Consider the following 23,636-nt stretch of genomic DNA (forward strand, 5'->3'; position numbering starts at 1 on the left):
TATAAAACGGGAGGAGACAGGTCTCGGGCTCAGTCTCAGTCTGAGTATTTGTGGAGGTAGGTCGCCCATTTCAGTGGAGGTAAGAGCCAGTGCTGGCTGCTTTGCTTTTCTGATATCAGCTTGAACCCCAATATCTGTCACTGGGTTTTTATTATTTGTGCTACAGGAGCCTGATGATAGAACTTGAGCCTCAAACCACATGATAGAAGAACTCCCCTCCAAGTTGTCTTCTGACTTATACCTGTGAGATACACACACTCACACACACACACGCACACACACATGCACACGCACGCACGCACACACGCACACTAGATAAACAAATGGGGATATAGGTCAGTTAGAAGAGTGCATGCCTAGCATGCATGAAACCTGGTTTCCATCCTCTACATCACATAAATTTGGGTGTTTAAAGAAAGTATAAACCATGAGTATAAAGTATAAGAATGAGATTACATACACCTGTAATCTTACCACTTGGGAGGTGAAAGGTAAGGATAGGAGAATCAGAAGTTCAAAGCATCTTCTTCATAGCCAGGGTTTCATGATACCTTGTCTCAAGAAGAAAGAAGGAAGGAAGCTGATGTGGTAGTGCAGGTGAATCTGTAAATTCAGAGCTAACCTACATCGTAGTGAGACCTGTCTTAAAAAAAAAAAAAAACCCAGAAGAAATATAGAAAGATGATGTTGTGTTGTTTTTGAACATCTAGAGAAAATGGAAAATAGATATAATTATTAAATTAAAAAGATAAAAAAAAGCCTGGTGTAGTGGTGCACACCCTCAATTCCGTACTCAGGAGACAAAGGCAGGTGGATCTCTGTGAGATTGATGATAGCCTTGTCTACAGAGTAAGACCCTGTCTTGAAAAAAGGAAAAAGAAAGTGTTGGTTGCTCTTCCAGAAGACCCAGGTCAAGTCCCTACACCCCTGTGGAGAATCACAACCACCTGCAGCTCCAGCCAGGGGATCACAAGCCTTCCCCTAGCCTCTGGGCTCTGCACTGCACACACCTAGTGCACACTCACACACAAGCTCTGTTGACTAGTCTAGTGTTGAACTTAGTCAAAAAAAACTTTTTAAAGAAAGACTCCATGATGACAGCCAGTATCAGGATGGCAGCAGGAATAGGTGACAGCTCACATCATGAATTCCAAGCATGATGCAGAAGGGGCACCAGGAATGGTGCAAGACTTTGAAACCTTGAAGTAAGCCCCTAGTGATAAACTCCTACAAGGCCACACTTCTAAACCTCCCAACAGCATCATCAGTTCAAGTATCTAAGAGTATAGGGGACATTTACTACCCAAACTACCACCTTTCCCCTTACCTCTACTCCAGTCTGCAAAGCGACCAGCTTGCATACTTTGTCAGAGATCACCAGAAGTGCTTGTCTAGTGTCTGAAAACAGTCCTCTTAACCATTTAATTTGCATAAGACTAACTTTTTTGTTTTGGTTTAGTTTTTCGAGTTGGTTTCTCTGTGGCTTTGGAGCCTGTTCTGGAACTAGCTCATGTAGACCAGGCTGGCCTCAAACTCACCGAGATCTACCTGTCTCTGCCTCCCGAGTGCTGGGACTAAAGGCATGCGTCACCACCATCCAGCTAAGACTAACTTTTATACCTTCTTTTTCTCCCAGAACAATATAGCTGAAGTACAAGAGCTACATTCTGAACTAATGTGGAAGGATTTCATAGACCATATCAGCAGTCTCCTGCACAGTGTGGAAGTAGAAGTCAGTTACTTTGCAGCTGGGATTATCGCCCACTTAATATCCAGAGGTGAACAAGCATGGACCTTGAGCCGTAGCCAGAGGAATTCTCTTCTTGATGATTTGGTAGGGTCATTTGGTATTTTCTGGAAAGTATAAGTTAAATTTGTTATAGTTAAATATGAAAGCTTCATTATGAAGTAATATTGCTAAAAAAATAAGTATTGTAATATATCCTATGTTTTATGTCTTCTAGCATTCAGCTATTTTGAAATGGCCAACTCCAGAGTGTGAGATGGTAGCATACAGGTAAGTAGCATGATTATTAAGTAATCTGGTCACTTTTTTTTTTTTTTTACAATCTTTACTTCAAGTATCTCTCATAGTATTAGTTTTGAGTAAAGTCATGTAAAGTAACTGCTCATGGTGGTGCATGCTTATAATCCCAGCACCGAGGAGGCTGAGACAGGATTGCCAAGTTCCCAGCCAGCCTGGGCTATAGGACAAGACCCAGTCTCAAGGGGGCTTTAAAAAGTATTTTGATTTATTTTCTACTATTCATTCAACATTCTCTTCTTTATCCATATTTATTGAAAGTAGATTCCCTGGAATTTGTTCTCAGCTGTTCAAATTTAAAGAGACTGAGAAGGCTGGGGTTCTCTACCTGGTACAGTGCTGTCTGTGATTTGTAAAACCCTCGGCTTGGGATCCCTTTCACTACATAAACTGAGTGTGACTGCCTGAGGTAGAAATGCTAATTCTGGGGCAGTGGAGATAGGAAGATCAGAAGTTGAAGGTCATCCTAGGCTACAATTCCCATCCTACCCTTACCAACCCCCCCCCCAAATAATAACAACAAAAACTGCATTCTGGAAGGCTAAATCTGTCTGTGACAATTAAGTGATAATATAGGCAACTTATTGTCTGAAATATTCCCATTGCTGTGTAATTTTATTATAACTTATTTTTATTGGTTACTTCATACATTCTGGTATGTTTTTGACCTGTCTTAGATTTGATTTTAATTTTGTGCGGATGGTCAGTGTTTGGCCTGATTGTATGTCTATATACCATATGCATGCAGTTCCCTCAGAGACCATGGAATCAATCCTCTGGAACTGGAGTTGCAAATGGTTGTGAACCAATGTGGGAGCTGGGAATCGAGCCTGGGGCTTCTGGAATAGCAGCCAGAGCTCTTAGCTGCTAAGCCATCTCTCCAACCCCTCTTGAACAGTTTTTAAACCCATTTTGTTTAGAACATCACAAAGGGAAAAGCAAATCTGTGCCTTCTTTGTGGTGTTCTGTCAGTTATTATTGACAGTCTCCATTCCTACTTTATACATCGTCTTTAAAGTATCTGTCTGTCTGTCTGTCTGTGTGTCTGTCTGTCTGTTTTGGTCCTCTGAGACAGGGCCTCTCTGTGTAACAGTCCTGGCTATCCTGGAACTTGCTTCATAGACCAGGCTGGCCTCGAACTCACAGAGATCCATGCCTGCCTCTGCCTCCCGAGTGTTGAGATTAAAGTGTGTATCTTAAGGCCGAGTGTGTTATCTCTATAACACCAGCACTCAAGAGGCAAGATAATTCAATGGGTAAGAACTTACCTGACAGTTTGAGTTAAGTTCCTCCACTACAGTGGAGAGAGAATTAACTGCCATGTGTTGTCCTCTGACCGCTTGCTGTTGCACACGCACTCACACACACTACACAGTAATAATAACTTAAAAAAAGAGGCAAATGTAGGAGAGCAGGCTAGGCTACATAACACATTTAAGGGCAACCTGGGCTATATACTGTTTCTGTATCCCCCCCCCCCCAAAAAAAAAGTAGGAGAGGAAGGGCTCTTTTTCATTGTGTTCCCTAGGCAGCTGGTCATGTCAAGATGAAGCAGGATGCCTCCTTCCCAGCCACGGACTGTGAGAAACTCACTGTAGGGTGTGTCATCAGGCTAGACAGCGGGACGTCCTCTTCTCATGGCAGCAGCGTCGGTGGTGACGATCACCCGGGAGCGAATTAAAAATGGGTGACGTTGAGAAAAGCAAGAAGAGTTTTGTTCAGAAGTGAGCCCAGTGCCACACTGTGGAAAAGGGAGGCAAGCATAAGACTGGACCAAACCTCCACGGTCTGTTTGGGAGGAAGATGGGTCAGGCGGCTGGATTCTCGTACACAGATGCCAACAAGAACAAAGGCATCACCTGGGGAGAGGACACCTTGATAGAGTGTTTGGAGAATCCCAAAAAGTACATCCCTGGAACAAGAATGATCTTCGCTGGAATTAAGAAGAAGGAAGAGAGGACAGCCTAATAGCTTATCTTAAAAAGGCTACTAAGGAGTAACTCCACTGCTTTATTTATTACAAAACAAATGTCTCATGACTTTTAATGTGTACCATAATTTAATTCATACCCCAAAATTCAGATCATGAATGGCTAACAATGTTTTGTTGGACAGTCCTGATTAAGGAAAACTGACTTGTAGAAAAGTGGATGTGATCTTTTTTAAAAGTAACGATTCCAGTTGCATAAACACTGTCACTGCACCCTTTCTCAAGATAAGATTGGACTTAATTATTAAAGTTCTACTTTCCACAAAGATGGGGGTGTCACCTCAAACCTACTAAATGGTCTTATAATTAAATTTATATAATTGGACATATGAATATGTTTAAACACTGGGGAAATTTTGTCAGTCTCAGAAATGAGAAGACTCGCCTGTGGTAAAGTTTGTACTCCCTGCTGTTACAAGGCTAACTATCCTGGCTAAAGGTCAGGAGGCAACTATCTATTCTTGACTCCATGGTGTTATTAGAATTCCCTAAGTCAAAGGATGCTGCCTTTTACCATTGAAAGACACTTACTGTGGTCTATGTATAATATATCAAATAAAGAGTATTTAGCAATGTTTAAAAAAGAAAAAGAAAAAACTTATTGTAGTGGACGATGAGTGCAAGCTTCCTCTTTCTATAAGAAGCTCATGACCACAGAAGTAGCTCCTGGTATTCTGGCTGAAGAGTGAAAGGATTATGTGGTCCGAATCAGTGGTGGGAATTACAGTGTTTTCCTATGACACAAGTGGTTCTGACTGATGGTAGAGGGTACCTGCTAATGACTGAGGGGCTCTTTGTTTCCTAGGTTTGTCCCCCCCCTCCCGGACAGGGTTTCTCTTTGTTGCCCTGGATGTCCTGGAACTTGTTCTGTAGACCAGGCTGGCCTCAAACTCACAGAGATCTGCCTGCCTCTGCCTCTTCAGTGCTGGGATTAAAAAGGACATGTGCTCCAAAGGGGCATTCTTATTGTAGACCAAGGAGAACTGGAGAGAGGAAGCACAAGCCTCAATCTGAATGGTCTCAGTTTGGTTATTGGAGAGCAGGAGTGGTTTGGGGAGGGACATTCCTGGACTGAAAGATACAGTGCCTTGGCAGTCGGGGCCCAAAAGAGCTAGCAGAATATTAAAACTTCTCAGTGTCTCTACAAAAGATGGTATCTGCCAGTGTTTCAGAAGCCTTTAAAGAAAGTAAAAAGCAGAACCAAAGCACCCAAGATTGTACTTTTACATCACTCCAGTCAAAATAAAATCTTTAAACTAACAACTTTTAACTAACTATGGAGTGGTAGTTGCATGTGTCTTTAATACCAGCTCTTAGGAGGCAAAGGCTTGGATCTCTTGAGCTCAAGGCCAGCCTGGCCTACAGAGTGAATTCCAGGACAGCTAGTGCCACACAGAGAAACTCTGTCTTGAACTCCCCCACCCAAAAAAAAGACAAAGAAAGAAAAAAAAAGGAGTGAAGTCGGGCGAGTGATGTGTGTGAGGGCTTGTGCCTATAACTGTAGCTAAGGTAAGATCACAGGAAATTCAAAGTGTTTAGCATTGGTTAAAGGGTGAGACTGTCTTTAAAAAAATAAGTAAAAATATTTAAATCTTTTTATTATGATTATTAATTTTGTGTGGAGGAGCAGGGATGCTTGTTCATACTATTGTATGCATGTGAAGGCCAGAGGACAACTTTGAGTTGGTTCTCTCCTTCCAACATGGGGGTCAGCGCATTGAACCTAAGTTGTTAGATTTGGTAGTAAGTGCCTTTACTTGCTGAGCCGTCTCACTAGCCCAGAAAGAAAGATTTTTAAATGTATGTTACTTTAATTTTTTTGGAAAAGTCATGCGTTTTATTTGTATTTTTGCTCTTACCCACACTGCCTTCCCTTCCTCCCCGTCTCTGACCTCTTGCTTTCCATACGTAGTCATTCTGCTTCTCTGGAAGGGCAGCCTGTGCTCTTAGCTGCTCAGCCATCTCTCCACTGTCAAAGGTGGTGGCTCTAGTTTTGTAGGCATATTTGAGTTCTCCTTTATTGTTGCACTAGCCTACATGTCTGGTTTTGTCCCGGTGAGTGCTGGTTTGTTATGGCTCTGTGGTATAGTTTGAGGTCTGCCATCTCCAGCAGTGCTCTTTTCTGCTTAGATTGTTTTGACACATTTGGGATCCTTTCTGTTTCTTTTTAAAAGGAGATTATAATTTATTTGTGTGTGGGGTGCTCTTGCCAACATGTCATGATGTGCATCAGTCAGGAGAACCTTTGCCAGTCAGTTGTTTTCTGTCCAGGGTCTGAAGCTCACTTTCTCAGCCGACCTGTACTGCAGGTGTTTACCCCAGAGGCCATGTCACAGCCCTGCTTGTGCGTTTTAATGAGAACTTTAAGGTAGCTTTTCTACTTCTGTGAAGAATGTCATTGGATTTTCATAGAGGTAGTGTTGAATCTGCAGGTCGCCTTCACTCACGTGACCATTTTCACACCATTAATTACACCAGCCGTGAGCTTGGAGGCCTTTCTGTCTTTCAGTGTCTCCTCCGGTTTCCTTCTTGGTGTCTTCAGGTCTTCATTCTAGAAGATTTTAGTTCCCTGGCTAGGTTTATTTCTGGATATGTTATTTTTTATGAAGTTATTCTGCATGGAATTTTCTTCCTTGAATTATTTCTCAGTAAATTGCTACTGCTATATAGAAAGGCTACTGATTTGGCGGTGTATAGCATGAATAATGCAAACCCAGAGACAGATATTGGGGTTCAACCTGAAGATGAGAAAATCAAAGCAGCCAAGCCACTAGAGAGCTCTCACCTCTATGAAATCCTCAGACTGAAAGGAGATCCTGCCTCCACGAATCCTCAGAATCAGACTGAGTGTGAGACCTGTCTCCTCCTGTTTTATATTCCTCTCTAGTGCTGGGATTAAAGATGTGGCCACCACTCCCTGGCCTGCATGGCTGAATAGTGTGGCTGCTTTGCGCTGATCTTCAGGCCATCTTTATTTATTAAAACACAAGTGATATACCACTATAGGGATATTGGTTTTGTGTGCTGCTTGCTACTTTGCTGAAAATATTTAATAGAAATAAGAATTCTCTGCAAATAGTAATAATTTGACACCCTCCTTTCCCATTTATGCCTCATTTATTACATTCTTTTGTCTTATTTCTCTAGAAACTTGAGTCCTAAATTAAGTAACAGTGGAGAAAGTGGACACCCTTGTCTCAGTCCTGGTTACCTTTTTGCCATTTGGTGTATAGTGGGAGCCTACATGGGTCTGTTGTATCAGGCTAATTTCTCAGACTTTTATCATGAGAACTGAACTTTGTAAAAGGTCTTTGGTGGTTGAGATGATCAATATTTTTGTTCTCAAGTCTGTTTATGTGCTCTTTATTGATGTGCGTATGTTGAGCTACCCTGAATCCCTGGAATGAAGCCAGCTTGGTCATGATGCAGTCTTCTAAACATATTCTTAGATTTGCTCTGTAAGAATTTAATTTACTTTTGGATTTTTTTGTTTGTTTTGGCAATTGGTTTATTTTATTTTATTTATTCTTTAGGCAGGTCTCACTACATAGCCCTGGCTGGCCCAGAACTCACTGTTTAGACCGTTAGCTCCTTGTGATCTGTCTGCCACTCGAGTGTTGGGACTAGAGGTTCACCACCATTCCTGGCTTCCCTCCACTCTCTTTCAATCTTTTTGCTTGTTATTAATCTGTTTGAAGTTATGTATGTCCTCTTGGCTTAATTTTAGTAGATCATTTAGAATTTTATCCATTTTTCCAATTTTCTGTAATATACTTTTTCAAATATTCTCTAATAATCCTGAGGACTTCATTGTAATCTGTTATAACATCTTTAAAATCTCTTAATTGTATTAGTGTGGGCCATCTCTTTCTTTTGGTTAGTTTGCCTAAGTGAACTGCCAGTTTTATTTTTTCTAAGAAGCAACTCCTTACTTGATTGATTCTGTGCCTGTTTTTAGTCTCCATGTTTATAGCTTTCATCCCTGTTTATTGTTTCATACCATGCACTGTGTTGGGGTGTGCCTGTTTTTCTAGGACTGAGGGTACACCATTAGGTTATTCTTTGAAGGCTCTTATGTGGCTCAGGCTGTGCTTTTCTGAAGCTAGCAGCCCCAGATGCCTTTGGTGCATCTGTGTGTATAGTTGGTCCAGCTCCTTGGCGGATGACTCCCTTTATTAATATGCACGCCTTTACTTCTTCTCCCCCCCATCCCCTCACCTGTTTTTGTTTTTTGTTTTTGTTTTTTTAAAGATGCATCTTTCTTCCTCAGTCTGGCTGTCCTGGAACTCAGTCTGTAGACCATGCGGACCTCAAACTCACAGAACTCTATCTGCCTCTGCCTCCCGATTAAAACTGTGAGCTACCACACCTGTCTTCTTCTTCTAATTTTAAAGTGTAGAGTGTACTTTTTCAGATATCTAAGGGGAAGACCAAAAAGGAAAACAAAACAAAAAACTTTCAAAAAATCCACACCCCGTCCCTTCATACAGTGTGTTAAATACCTTTTGTGTGCCACTGTGTCTCAATGCAATCCTTTCTGAAGTAGCTGTGACAAAGAGAAGATGTGTATTGACCCTTTGTATCAGCCTAGAAATGGCATGCCTTTTCTTAACGATGTAAGAATCACTGCTTAGAAAATGATGCTTGTATAAAATGTAACTTTGATTCTTTTGTTTTGAACATTTAGGTCCTTTAATCCATTTTTCCCACTGCTTGGCTGTTTTACAACACCGGGAGTCCAGCTGTGGGCAGTTTGGGCCATGCAACACGTTTGCAGCAAGAACCGTATGTACCAAAACTAGGTTTACTATGGTTCAGGTGAAATGCTCCTTTACAGAAAGTGATTTTGAGGTGTGAAGGGTTGTTGAGTCTTTCCTATGTAGTCCTGCCTGACAAGCTGGAACAGAGCTGACTATATAGCTCAGGCTGGCCATAAACTCTCAGCAGTTCTCGTGCCTCAGCTTTCTTAGTGGTGAGATGGATATGTACCACCATGCCTAGAACATGGCTGGACAAGACGTGTGTGTGTGTGTGTCCATACGCGCACGCACCTGTATGCACACACCTTCATCCCAGAAAGAAAAAGTTTTTTTTTTTTTTTTTAAAGATGTTTGTTTGATTTGGTTTTGGGGGAGAGGGGGCGGAGGGATGTCAAGACAAGGTTTTGTAGTAGCTACAGAGCCAGTTCTGGAACTCTTTCTGTTTACCAGACTGGCCTTGAACTCAAGTAGATCTGCCTGCCTCTGCCTTAGTGCTGGGGTTAAAGGTGTGCCACCACACCCAGCTCAAAAGCAATTTTTAAAGTGTATATCCCATTGTTTTCTGTTTTGTTTGAAATAGGTCTTACTATGTAGACTAGGCTGGACTTTAACTGACAGAGATCCACCTGTTTTTGCTTCCCAAGTGCTGGGATTAAAGGGGTCCTCCATGACTCCTGGCTGCACTGATTTTTAAGTACATTTACTTGCAAGTGTGTGTGTTTCTCTGTGTGTGTGAGAGAGATCACACATGATTTTGTGGGTACTGCACCCATAGACATTCAAAGGCCAGAGGAGGGTGTAGGTGACTCTCTCTTTTTTTTTCTGCCTTATTCTCACCGAGCCAGAAGTTTGCTGTTTTGGGTAGGCTGGCTGGCCAGGGATTTAATGGAACTGGCCTTTCTCATCCCATAAAGCTGGAATTACATGCACACATGGCCATGCCTGACTTTTTATGTGGGTTCTAGAATTAGAACTCAGGCTCTCATGCTTGGACAGCAAACCCTTGTACCCACTGAACCATTTTCCCAGGCCCAAGACACTTTTAAAATATAGAGTAAGAGATTTAGGTCATGTTACGAATTAAGTGAATCCTTCCAAAGTGTTTGGCAGGTGTGCTTGGTGGCACACTTATGTTCCACCACTAAGGAAGTTGAGACAGGGTCAAAAAAAGTTTAAAGTCAGTCTGATCTGCATGACAAGACCATGTCTCACAAGAAAAACAAATCTGAAAGAGAAAGAGAGAAAGAAATAGGCACACTTAAAAAATAGTTGGGTAGCCAGGCGTGGTGGCGCACGCCTTTAATCACAACACTCGGGAGGCAGAGGCAGGTGGATCTCTGAGTTCGAGGCCAGCCTGGTCTACAGAGCAAGTTCAAGGACAGTCAGGACTACACAGAGAAACCTGTTTCAACAAAACAAAAAGCTGGGCTAAAAAGATGATTCAGCAGTTAAGAGCACCAGCTGTTCTTCCAGAGGATCTGAGTTTGGGATTCTCACATCCACGTAGTGAGTCAACCATCTGTAACTCCAGTTCCAGGGGATTTGATACCTTTTTCTGCCTTTCGCTGGGCCCTGGCATAAAAGGAATACACAGACATACATGTAGAGAAGTAGACAAAATACCCAAACACATAAAATAAGAATAATTTTTTTTTTAGATTCCTGAATTCAAAGAAATAAAGAGATTAATAGAGGTGGACGCTTGTCCTGGAATTAGCTCCTGTAGACCAGGCTGGCCTCGAACTCATGGGGATCCGCCCTTTTTTTTCTTTCTTTCTTTCTTTCTTTTGTTAACAGAGTCTTTAGTATGTAGGTATACTTCATTTACCACCATGACTGGCCTTTGATGTATTTTGTTTTGTTTTAAGCTCTGGAGAACTTGTTTGGTTTGTGGGATAACTTCAAAACAAAATATTTTAAGAGAAATGTTATGTTTTCTTTCAGCTTCAAGGTATTGCAGCATGCTGATTGAAGAAGGAGGACTGCAGCATTTGTACAACATCAAAGAGCATGAGCAGACAGACCCCTACGTCCAGCAGATTGCCGTAGCCATTCTGGACAGTTTAGAAAAGCACATTGTGCGCCATGGGAGGCCCCCTCCCTGTAAAAAGCAGCCCCAGGCCCGACTAAATTGATAGCCATAGATAGTTAGAAATGAACAGTGGAAATCATTTTTGTGGTGGTTCATTGGAATGGTGTGCTCTCTGGTGTGGGGGTGTCTGTGGTAAGAGTCGTGTGATCCATCTGGGCTTGGTAATGTACAGTCTGATTTGTTCTGTGATTTTTAACTTAGGAGGAGAAAGGTCTTCCTTCATTATTGTCTTTTAGGAAATCTTTCATGTTTGAACTTAACCTGTGCTTGAGATTCTACAGTCTTATGATAAATTGCACGAACCCTTAGGCCAGACTTCTCTCGAGCCCTTCCAGGTAATTTGCAGCGTGAGCAGGGCTGCTGACACAATATGAGCACTGTTCGATTGTAAGATTTATTATGTTTCTGTAAAAATGCCTTCGTTCTCTGTGTGTCTTCCACAAGATGCACTTGTTTGTACGAGTGGAAACTGTTGTGTCTCTGGAAGCTCTGCTGTTTGGAGCCTGGATGGCAGAAAAACGAAAGAGAAGCTATGAAAGAAGGATGGAGTTGAAGAGGAATTAGACATTGCTTTTTTAGCTCTGAGAATGGACAGGTTCTCCTTGAGCCCCTCTCCCGAGGCCGGGAGCAGGAGCTGTTCTCCAGGCTGAAGGCTGAGAGCTCGGACTCTTCCCGCAGGCTACTCCAGAACTACTCGCCCAGTTACAAGTGTAGCATCGCAGCATTGCGGATCAAAGCCTCTCTGAGACACAGGCTGTCATGCTGTAAGAGTGCAGTTTTTAAAGTGTCGCTGGTTAAACTTCCTGTTTTACCCCTTCTTTTCCAAAGTCATTTTTATTCAGTGGAGTAGACTATTTACAGAGTTAACTTGCTTAGTTAAAATACAATTGACAACAGAAAATTTGCTATAAAAGTTTAACCTTGAGTTGGGGTGTGGCTCATTGGTAGAGTGTGTTCTTAGCATGTATGGATTCAATACCCAGCACTACATACAGAAATGTTAATTTTCTTTCTTCTGATAAAATATGGTTATCTGTTAGCATAAATGGCTCATACCTGTACTCACTCAGGAGACTGAGATGGGGGGGGGTGCCATGAGTTTGAGGCCAGTCTGTGTCAGAGAGACAGTTAGTGTATCTTCATTATGTGTTCATGTTAAAGAAGGATGTCCACAAATCACTTCCAAACCTGCAAGAGAAGAATAGGCTGCTGCTAAAGGGTTAAACGTGCAGCCGAGTGGGTAAAAGGAAATTCTTTGATAGATGTCTTTTAGACAGTTGCCTGTCCTTTAAGATAGTTGATGTAATGAAGAACCAGTTATTGTCCTACAAACCTGGGATATATCAAGTTACCAGCAAACTTAATTTCCATTTAAATTTTCATTTTAAGATGGGAATAGTGGAGACCTATCATCCAGTAATCACAAGGGTGAGACAGAAGGAACTAGAAGTTAGAGATGAGCTTAGGCTACAGAGTAGCAAGCCCGCCTGGGCCATAGAGGGAAACTGTTTCTCACAAAAAAAAAGCAATTCTTATTTTAAGGAAGCTGGTAGCACTTGCCCTTAATCGAAAGCATCACAGAGCAGGTGGCATGAGAGCGAGACCCATCCCAAACAAGTGCAGCTACAGCTCGTTCTGTGAGCGGGCTTAACCTGAAAGTTCTGACTACATTTTATTCCTACACATCTAAAATGCTTTCAATAGAGTTTTAAAATGATATTTTTAAATAACTCACAGATATTTCAGTTTAGAGGGGAGCTAGTTTAAGCTGGGCATGGGGGCTTGTAATGTAAACTATGAAGGCGAGAGGATTATGAGTTCTAAGCCAGCCTCGGCTACATGAGAGTCCCTGTCTATTAAAAAAAAAAAAAAAACAAGCTGATTGACTTATTAGTATGCTTTTAACATGTCTGACTCATGTTTATACTACTGTCACACTTCAGACTTGAATGTTTAGGGCTTCCTTTGTAGGAATGAATACTGAATCAAACTAAAAGAAAACAGATACACAGAATTATCAAAAAGCCATATAAAACAATGGTTTAATTCTTACTTCATTGGTTCCAGGGATTTTTAGAGCCATAAGATACATATTTGCCTGAAATGGTTGCTCAAACCTATGATTGCCACTGGAGCGAGGATTGTTGAAAGTTTGAAGCTAGCCTGGGCTACCTAGTGATAGATACTTCTTTCAACAGCCTCCACCACAAAAAGATGCATTTTTCATAGTTAATCATATTTTAGAGAAAAATTCTGTCAAAGGAGTTTTGCTTTTTGTTAACATTTCACCCCCAATTTTAATGTCTAAAATTAAAATTTTGACAGCAGGATATTCTGCAGTAAATCACCAGTTGATGCTGTTGACCAGCCAGGTCTACCTAGTATGCTTGGGGAGAGCCTGTTTGAGAACTTTGGCTTCAGATGTTAGGACAAGAGTGCATGTTCCTATAGACCAATACCAAACTGTCTGCTTTACTAATCTTTAGAATAAGACACCACCTGTGGTAGTGTACACCTGCAATCCCAACATCATCAGCTGCATAGCAAATTCAAGACCCTGTCTCAAGAAGCAGAACAAGAATAGCCAAAACTAGAGAATTTTTCAGAATAACCTGATACATGAAGACTCAAACACATTTCAATTTATATTTCACATGTCAGTCAAGACTACATTCCAGACCTACACAAAAACAAAAGCTGTTCACATCCCAAATATATCAAGATGTTAGCACCTGTGTGCTGTTGATTTTTGGTTGTTGGGGAGTGGTGTGTTTTTGTTTTTGAGATAGCATCTCACTAAGTATAGACACAGGGCTGTGGTCTACTTTGATCCCACTCAGCTGACAATTCTAAGTAAGTGCTAAGATTCCAGGCATGTGCTACTGTGTCTGGCTCTGGGATGGTTCTGAAAACTGTCATTAAGACAGAATTTTCAATTCTAATTGAAAATAGCTGAATATAGCTAAATCCTGAGTGTAGCCAAAATATAGTAAATACATGTATGGTTGTCCAGCCAGTCTCTAACAGGCCTCTTCTTCATAATTGGAGACCATAATGTAAATACTTGGTACTTCCAAAGTCATTGGCTTAGGGGTGTGCTTTCAAGCAGCTTAGACTAAGCTGAATGACCTTGTTGAACCCATCAGTGTACTCAGACACAAGCCATTGAATAGCAACACTTGGGTCAGCTGAAAGAGATACATGCACAAGGTCCCAGGTCCAGTCCCCAGCATCCCGCCCAGCAAGGAAATGAAATTAGACTTTGTAAGATTGTAATCGAATAAAGCAAAGTATAGCAGATCAAAGTATCTGGTGTTTGTGCATTAAGTCAGTTTTGCTATGGTCTTTATACTCTGACTTTTTCTCCTGGGTTGAGAGTGTAACTCAGCTCAGTACTAGAGTGAGTGGCTCTGAGTTAAATTCCTACTATCAGAAAACTAAAGTTATTAATAAAACCATAAATCAAGAGGTAATGGGGTGGACACAATGACGACTGATTGTAACTGATTTAAAAGGTTTAAGAGAGTCCTGTCAGACCCACAGGTTCAAGAGTCGACCATTACTGTTGCTGCTTGTTAGCCCGGCAGGCGAGTTCACCCACTGAGGATGAATGAAAACTGCCTTGGGAGTTCGCCTCTCTATTTTTTGTTTCTAAAGGATCAAAGGTCCATGTTTAAAACCACCAACCAGCCATGATTGGTGGCTCACGGCTTTAATCCAGTACTTGGGAGGCAGAGGCAAGTGGATTTCTGTGAGTTTAGGGTTAGCCTCATCTACATACATAGTTCCAGGAGAGCCAGGGCTATGCAGAGAGACCTTGTGTCAAGCAAAACAAAAACTGCATCAATCATATAAATCCAGTTAATGATGTTTCTCTTACAAATGGGTCCTTTTATGCTGGCCTGTTGTCTTCCTATTCAATTTTTATATTTACTTTTTTTTTTCCTTTGTTCTGTTTCATGTAACTAGAACTTGTTTAGAACTCTCAACCATTCTGCCTGTGAGCCCCAAACACACCTTACCACTTTCCTGACTGTTAGTCACTTCAGCATGATTGTTGAGATAACACTGGTCGGTCTTTGATGCTCTTCAACCATACTTCCCCCCCTTTGGTACATGTTACTGAAAACATTAAATATACCAAATTGGGGTGACTTAGTGAACAGTAAGTTTGGCTTAGTTTTTGGTTTTGCTTCATTTTTTTATTTGAAACAGGATTTTGCATACCCCAAGCTGGTCTCAAACTCACTATGTATCTAAGGATGACTTTGAATGCTGCCTCTCCATGCTACGTGTGGAATTATAGGCATGAACCACCCTCCCCCCAGCTATTTTTGCCTTTTTTTAAAAAACGATTTTATGTCCATTGGTGTTTTCCCCGCATGTATGTCTATGTAAGGGTGTCAGATCCTCTGGAACTGGAGTTACAGACAGTTGTGAGCTGCCTTCTGGGGATTTAACCTGGCTTCTCTGGAAGAGCAGTCTGTGCTCTTAACCGCTGAGCCATCTCTCCAGCCCTTATTTTTGCCTTTTTGAGATAGAGTCCCTTTGAGTGCTGGGATTATAGGAGTGTACCAAGCCAGGTTTGACGTTTTAAAATACATCCTCTGGCCAGAACAGTGTAACAGAGCAAAGGGGAAAAGAGGTAACAGAATGAACCATTTTGTATATGATAACCTACAACCTGTCTCCTCTCCGATGGCATACTCTTATTAGTTGGTTAGTTGTGATTTAAACAGTGTTAATAAGTTGAAGACAGGTTAAGGCAGTGCCCTACTGTCAGCTAATAAGGGCTCTTCTGGCTTTATCTGCATATTCTTTATGCGAAGAGTTTGTATATTTGGGCTTCAGAACTGCTGAGACTGCTTCAGGAGAGGGTTGCAAAACTTGCTTTCCTTCTTAAATCCCTTGTGGCCATTTCACATGACTGTCTCTTGGATATTGGGTATTCAGTTGTCATCTAGTGTGTGTTGACGCGGTTTTAATTTTCAGTGTTAATTCAGAAATGTCCAATTTAGTGATAGGTAAACCCACCAGTGATAGGAATAGAGTATGATAGAGAATTTTGCAGTTGGGTTTTAGGCGTGTGTCATGACTTGCATTACTTAGAATTTCATGGACCGACTTTGCATGATGTGGCATACTTTGTGGTACGTGCATTTGTTTCGAGATCTTAACCCAAGAGACTATGATGACAATAGCCTTTAGAAACATTTTCTGTCTTTCGACTGCCCTACTTTTTTAAAAAAATAAAGTATGCAAAACTCAGTTCAGAGCCAGTGGTGGTGGCTCATGCCTTTAATCCTAGCACTCAGGAAGCAGAGACAGGCCGGTCTCTGAGCTAGAGGCCAGCCTGGTCTCCAGGCTCCAAAGCTTTGAGAAACCCTGTCTTGAGACACCATCCCCCAAAAGAAAACGTATTACTGTGCTGAGGGGATGGCTCTCTAGGACAGCACAGCCTAGCTGACAGACCAGTGGCAAGAACATGCCAGGCAGTGTGCTAACATATGCTGTAACCTAGCATGCAAGTGCTGGGGCAGAAAGATTGTGAGGTCTATACTGTCTTCTCCTATATTCTCAGATGCCAGGGAGGCTGAGTCAAGAAGGTCATTTGAGTACTTAAATTTGAGGACTTAAGTGAGACATGAGTTTAAGATGAGCCTGGGCAGCATAATAAGATCCCACCCCAAAAAATATAATTGTTCCAGGACAGGCTTGAAAAGCTTCAGAGAAACCCTGTCTCAAAAAACCAAAAAACAACACACACACACACACACACACACGCACACAATTGTTAGTTGAGTGTGGTAGTGCATGACTTTAATTCCAGCACTTGGAGACAGATCCCTGAGTTTGAGGTTAGCCTGGTCTGCAGAGTGAGTTCCAGGACAGCCAGGCTACACAGAGAAATTCTGTCTTGAAAAACCAGTTATACCTATTTTTTTCAAGATTTATCAAAATTATTTTGTGGCAGATCCTAAATCTATTTCATTAATGGTGAGCTTACTTTATGGAATACTTTGAGTTCTTTTAAGGATTTTGTTTGTTGTTGGTTTTGGGGGGGGAGGGTTGTTTGCTTTTTAAATAGGGTTTCTCTCCTGGAACTCACTTTGGAGACCAGGCTGGCTTTGAACTCACAGAGATCTGCCTGCCTCTGCCTTTTTTTTTAGTCAAGAGTCTTAATATGTTGCCCTGGCTGTCCTAGAACTCGCTCTGTAGAGCAGGCTGACCTGGATCTCTCACAGAAATCCTCCTGCCTCTGCCTTTCAAATGCTGAGGTTAAAGGTGTGCACCATTACACCGGACTCTTTTAATCTTATTTTAATCAACTTTGAAGCAAGAAGTTTTTTAAGTAATGAAAGTTGAGACACTTTTCATAAAAGGAAATCTTTGGGAACATTTTTTTCTCTTAAAGAATGTTATGTCAAGATTTCTCAGATAGCCTGCAGAAATATCTTTTTTCAATCACCGACTTGTGTGGGCCACTGAGATTGCTTAATGGGTAAAGGCACTTGCTGCCAAGCCTGAGCTCCGTTCCCTTTGGTTGAAGGAGCGAACTGACTCCCACAAGTTGTCCTCTGACCCCATGTATGCACTATGTACACACTCATGCCCCACATTAAATAGATAAGTATAACAAAATTAATCACCAACTTTTAATGTCCACACTGAGGAGACAAAGCAGAAGGGTCTTGAATTGGAGGCCAGCTTGAGCTGCTAAGTGAGGTCCAGGCCATCTTGGGCTCTACAGAAAAACCTTGTTTGCAAAGTTCAAAATAAGTGATTAATGACAAATAAAATCTTTGATTCTGCAGGATTCCTTTGTCAAATTCTAAACTTGTGCGTATGAAAAGCTGTCTTTTCTTTGAACTCCTATGTGTTTTAACTCTTCAAGGAATGGAAACCCATCAGGAAGTTGAATGTATGTATCTCAGACAACAATCCTGGATTGTTTGGGCTAAAGGTATTCTGGTTATGGCCTGGTGAGCAAGAGTATTCTGCACATGAATCATGCTGTATATTCAAATGGAACAATACTTAAGTATTAATGTTGTATGTACAAATTGGGATTTTTTTGCTTAAATAAATGTTACAAATTTTATGTAAATATGCCTAGTTTCACTTGTATACTTTGAAATTTAGTATTAAGCCAAGCTTTATGTTCCTTAGTAATCTATTGTGATGAGTGCTTTCTGAAACCTGCAGAAGTCTGTATATAGAACATCATTCCTTTATGAAGTACTTATGTTAGAGCCAGACTTGCTAGTATATACCTATAATCCCAGCACTTAGGGAGACTGAAATGGGAGACTCAAGTCCAAGGCCAGCCTGTATGATATAGTGAGACCCCCACACACACACACTTCAAAAACAACAAAATTTTGTTTTAAAATAACGTTTGGGTTCATCACTCATTGGTAAAGGGATTATTAAACATGCTTCTGACACTTCAAGGAATTTAATTTTAATGGAGAATAATAGATACTATTTAACAGTGTGTTCTAGAACAGTCTGAAGTGCTTGTTAAAGGTTCCAATGACCACACCTAATTCTGGCTGATCAGTTGAGTCCAATTATTCCAAAAAATTCCTAGAGGGTAGGGCAGTAGTGGTACACGCCTTTAATCCCAGCACGCAGAAGGCAGAGGCAGATGAGTTTGAGGCCAGCCTGGTTTACAGAACTAGTTCCATGACAGCCAGGGCTACACAGAGAAACCCTGTCTCCAACAACAACAACAACAAAGCTCTGGAGAAAATGATACCTGGGTTTGTCATCAACAGTGGACATTGTGAAATGAAGATGCAGTCAGCCCCTCTACTCGGGTACAGTTGGGATCTTGACTAAATGCTACAACAAAGAATTTAAGGACAGAGCTGAAGAGATGGCTCAGCGAGTACAGGCTACTCCAAAGGACTGGTGTTTTCTTTCTACTACCCACGTGGAGGCTCACAACTTCGGCTCTAGGGGATCCAGTACCTCCTCCTGGCTTCTATAAGCACTACATGCATGTGGTGTACAGACATACATACAAACATACACATACCAATAAAACAAGCAAGGCATGGTAATGTGTGCCTTTAATCAGAGCATTTGGAAGGCAGAAGTAGGTGGATCTCTGAGTTTGAGTCCAGCCTGGTCTACAGATCAAGTTCCTGGAGAGTAGGAGCTACACAAAGAAAACCCTGTCTTGGAAATAAATAAAAATAAAAGTTTATAGACAAGTCAACAAGTCAACCTGACAATAGTGCTCACACTTAATCCCAGCACTAAGGGGGCTGTGGTTAGAGGTTTGACAGTCATTTTGCATACACAAATATAAATAGTATTTTTAAAAATACAAAATAAAAAACCTCACTGCCTAGGATGTTGCTACCATGCAAAGTCCCACCACACACATACACAACTGTGAACTGAACCTAGGCACATGCTAGGTTAGTGATCTACCACTGAGCTATAGTTCAGTCCTTTAAAAATTTCTCCTGAGATAAAGTCTTGCTAGGTTGTCCATGTTGGCCTTGTACTAACCTTGTAGCCCAGGCAGGTCCTGAGCTTGTGATTCCCCCACCTCAGCGTCCCAAGCAGGCATTACTATTTAGGCTCCACAGAATGATGAAAAGATGTTGACTGTAAGGGATGGAGATCTAGCACAGTTCATAATACTAGAAATCCTTTGTTAGCTGGTGAAAACACTTAGGTAGGTTAAGGTACTTGCCTCCTAGCTTGACAACTTGAGTTTGATGCTCAGAATCAAGATAATTGAAATGGATAGGCAGCAGGCAGCAGAAACACTGCAGGCCCCCAAGCGGTGGAAGCGGGCCATGTGGCGGCAGGCAGCAGGCCTGAGAGCAGCCAGTCCCAGGCAGGGACAGCTGCAGGTCCCTTAGCATTGGCTGGTTCCGGGTAGGGAGACAAAGGACAGCAGGCAAGAGACAGAGACATGAATAGGCACGCCCATGCAGAGTGAGGTTGGATATTTATTTAGTGGTTATAGAAAGTTTTTTAACACTTTATTTGATGTGCATTGGTGTAAAGGTGTCAGATCCCCTGGAACTGGAGTTACAGAGAGCTGTGAGCTGCCATGTGGGTTCTGGGAATTGAACCCGGGTCCTCAGGAAGAGCAGCCAGCGTTCTTAACCACTGAGCCATCTCTCTAGCCCTTTTTTTTTAATGTTTATTATTTATTTATTTATTATGTCTGCTTGTGTGCCTTCAGGCCAGAAGAGGGCTCCAAGACCTCATTTACAGATGGTTGTGAGCCACCATGTGGTTGCTGGGAATTGAACTCAGGACCTTTGGAAGAGCAGGCAATGCTCTTAACCACTGAGCCATCTCTCCAGCCCTATAATTCTTAAAATTTATTTTCCTTAGCATTAAATTGTCTACCCAGTAAGTGACTTAGTAAAGTTTTGGTTTTTATCACCCCACCCTATCTTTTTGTTGTTTTTGAGACAGGATCTTCCTGTCTCAGTCTTCTTGTTCCCAGACTGCTGGGGTTATAGTCATGTACCCATGTCCTTGTGTCTTTATGGCATGCTCTTTTGATATATATATGGCCTGGAGAGATGAACCAAGTCATGAAGAGTGCTGGCTGCTCTTGCAGAGGGCTGGAACTCAAGCCCCAGTACCTACATTGCAGCTCACAATCATCTGTATCTCCAGTTCCAGGGCATCTGATGCCCTCTTCTGGGGAGGTGCACATGTGGTGTACACACATAAATACAGGGGTAGAACACCCAAACACTAAAGTTACTGTTGGTGTATGTATGGGGTATGGGTACCCTCTCCACTGTGCATGCAGAGGATGATGTTGGGGTATCTTCTCTCACGTCTATCACTCTGCTGACAGAGCCATGCTGAACTTGGCTGGCTTGCCAATGAGAACGGACTTGTCGGTCTTGGACATTTACCCTCTAAGTCATCTCACCAATCCAACCTGAAGACTTTTTTTAATTCTATTGACAAATTGGTGTGTATACAGGTATAAGTGTGTGGGTATACACACAGGCCACATCAAACCCATGAAGGTCAGTGGAGATCAGCTTTCTTCCACCACGTGGATCCTGGGGATTGAATTCATTGATAAGTTTCTACACCCCATAAGCCTCTCTGACGATGCAATAATCCAGATCAGACTAAATCAAACCGAATTAGAAAAAGCCCAGGTTTAATGGATACAAACACTCCTGGGTGGCTTTCCAGCCCCCCAGAGAGGAGACAGGAAAGAAAGTCCAGAAAAACACAGGGAGGGACAGTTAAAATACCCTGTGGGAGTGGTCATGAGCATTTCTGCGGAGGGGTCATCATTTGGACAGCTTTCTGGGTCGGGGGCAGAGTCTGGAGGGAGGTCTTTCCACTTTCTGGTGTCTTCTTTAATTTCTTTCTCCAAAGATTTAAAGTTCTTGTTAAGTCTTCCACTTGTTTGGTTAGAGTTACTCCGCGATATTTTATGCAGTTTGTGGCTACTGTGAAGGGTGTTGATTCTCTGATTTCTTCCCCAGCCCTTTTATCATCTGTGTACAGGAGGGCTACTGAGTTTTTTGAGTTAATCTTCTATCCTGCTACATTGCTCAAAGTGTTTATGAGTTGTAGAAGTTCCTTGGTAAAATTTTTGGGATCACTTATGTAAACTATCATATCATCAGCAAATTGTGAGAGTTTGACTTCTTTTCCTATTTGTATCCACTTGATCTCCCTTTGGTGTCTTACTGCTCTAGCTAGGACCTCAAGAACTATATTGAATAGATATGGAGAGAGTGGACAGCCTTTTCTTGTTCCTGATTTCAGTGGAATCGTTGGGAGTTTCTCTCCATTTAGTTTGATATTGGCTGTTGACTTGCTGTATATTGCCTTAATTATGTTTAGGTATGTTCCTTGTATCCCTGCTCTCTCCAAGACTTTTATCACCACTCATAAATCCAGTTCCAGGAGACAGGACACCCTCTTCCGACCTCTGCAGGCACCAGACATGCATGTGGGACATATCCACACATACATGCAGGTGAAACACACATACACGTAAAATGAAATAATTTCTAGAAATTATCCTGGCTAGTTTTCATTTATTTATGCTTTTGGATTTATTTTGTGTGTTTGAGTGCTTTGCTTATATGTCTGTCTGTGAACCACATGCATGCCTTATGCCCAAGAAGTGGGAAGCCAGCATGTGGGCTCTGGGAATGGAACCTAGGTCTTGTAGCAACAGCAAGTGCTCTTAACCACCGTGCCAGCTTCTCCAGCACCTAGTTCTTTTCTTCTTCTTCTTTTTTTTAAAATAATTTATTTGCATTAGTGTTTGGTTACGTGTATGTCTGTATAAGGATGTTGGGTTCCCTGGAACTGGAATTACAGTTGTGAGCTGCCCAGGTCCTCTGGAAGAGCAGCCAGTGCTCTTAACCACTGAGCCATCTCTCCAGCCCACCCACCTCCTAGTCTTTATGTAAACTTATCCCACGCTACAGTTATCTGAAAGAAGGGAACCTCAATTGAGAAAAATGCCTCCATAAGATCCAGCTCTTAAGACATTTTCAGGGTTTTTTTTGTTTTGTTTTTAAGTTTTTCAAGACAGGGTTTCTGTGTGTAACTGCATTTTCTTTCTTCTTTTTTTTTTCTTTTTGGTTTTCCTTCTAGACAGTATTTCTTTATAGCTTTGGGGCCTCTCCTAGAACTTGCTCTATAGACCAGGGTGGCCTCGAACTTAGAAATCTGCCTGCCTCTGCCTCTGAGTACTGACTGATGCCACCACTGCCTGGCTTCAGGGCATTTTCTTAGTGATCAATGTGGGAGCACCCAGCCTATTGTGGGCGGTGCCATTCCAGGACTGGTGGTCCTGGAGTCTATAAGAAAGCAGGTTGCCCCCACCCCTCAAAAAAGCTGGGTGGTGGCGGCACGTGCCCTCTGTGAGTTCAAGGTCAGCCTGATCTACAGAGTGAGTTCCAGGACAGCTAGGACTGTTACACAGAGAAACCCTGTCTTGAAAAACTAAACAAAAAAAAAAAAAAAAGGAAAAAGAAAAAAGAAGAAAAGCAAGCAAGCAGGTTGGGCAGGCTAGTCAACAGCAGTCCTCCAGGTTCCTGCCCTGTGGCCTTCCTGTCCTGACTTCCTTAGATGATGAGCCATGATGTGGAAGTGTAAGCCAAATAAGCCCTTTCCTTCCCAAGCTGCTTTGGTTATGATGTTTATCACAGCGATAGCAACCCTAACTAGGGTACACTAGAGAAGCAGTTACAGCCAGAGAGGAGAAGCTGTGCTACAGGCCCAAGATGCTATCTGATGTCATCCTTAGCTTCTGGCTTGGAGGAAGCCAGTGGTCTGTTAATAGATTCCGAAAGGTTTCTGTTTATTAGTCATAGACGCTACTTCAGACACAAGTGAGCAAGGAATGGCTGCTGCAGAGGGCTAAGACTAGCACAAGATAAGGTAATTAGCCTGTGTGCCTGCACGGAATTCTGTTCAGACCAGCCGTCTCTGTAAACACAGCTTCCGCTCACACCACCCACTCGAGTCAGGTATTCAAACCAAGAGCCTTCCCGTTTACCTCTTAGCGCTGCACAAACGTGCATGCCTTTCCCTTCCTGGTTCAGAAATAAGGTCGCATAGGGGCTGGAGAATGGCTCAGTGGTTAAAAGCACTGAATGCTCTCGCAGAGGATCTGGGTTTGGCTCCTATGAGGCTGGTTCAGTCACTCATCACACAGTATCCAGATGGTTCAGAACCGCTGCAGTTCCAGGGGATCTCACACATCTTCTGACC

The 23,636-nt window shown here is 42.1% G+C and overlaps 1 protein-coding gene and 1 pseudogene across 2 annotated transcripts in view; both read left to right on the plus strand.

The window, feature by feature from the left end:
- Zyg11b (zyg-11 family member B, cell cycle regulator) overlaps window positions 1-12,791 on the plus strand; it is a 56,830-nt gene extending 44,039 nt beyond the window's left edge. The window contains exons 11-14 of one of the 2 annotated variants that reach the window (XM_038332438.2): window positions 1,637-1,834; window positions 1,965-2,017; window positions 8,722-8,819; window positions 10,739-12,791. In XM_038332438.2, coding sequence (XP_038188366.1) covers window positions 1,637-1,834; window positions 1,965-2,017; window positions 8,722-8,819; window positions 10,739-10,929 — 540 coding nt within the window. In that variant the 3' untranslated portion in view covers window positions 10,930-12,791. Of the gene's footprint in view, window positions 1-1,636; window positions 1,835-1,964; window positions 2,018-3,572; window positions 4,325-8,721; window positions 8,820-10,738 lie in introns of those variants that run through there. The other variant, XM_038332439.2, reaches the window with a different exon arrangement.
- Window positions 3,728-4,367, plus strand: LOC119816120 (annotated as a pseudogene).
- Window positions 12,792-23,636: the final 10,845 nt, after the last annotated feature.

Source organism: Arvicola amphibius, chromosome 6 (genome assembly GCF_903992535.2).
Source record: "Arvicola amphibius chromosome 6, mArvAmp1.2, whole genome shotgun sequence".
Classification (NCBI taxonomy): domain Eukaryota; kingdom Metazoa; phylum Chordata; class Mammalia; order Rodentia; family Cricetidae; genus Arvicola; species Arvicola amphibius.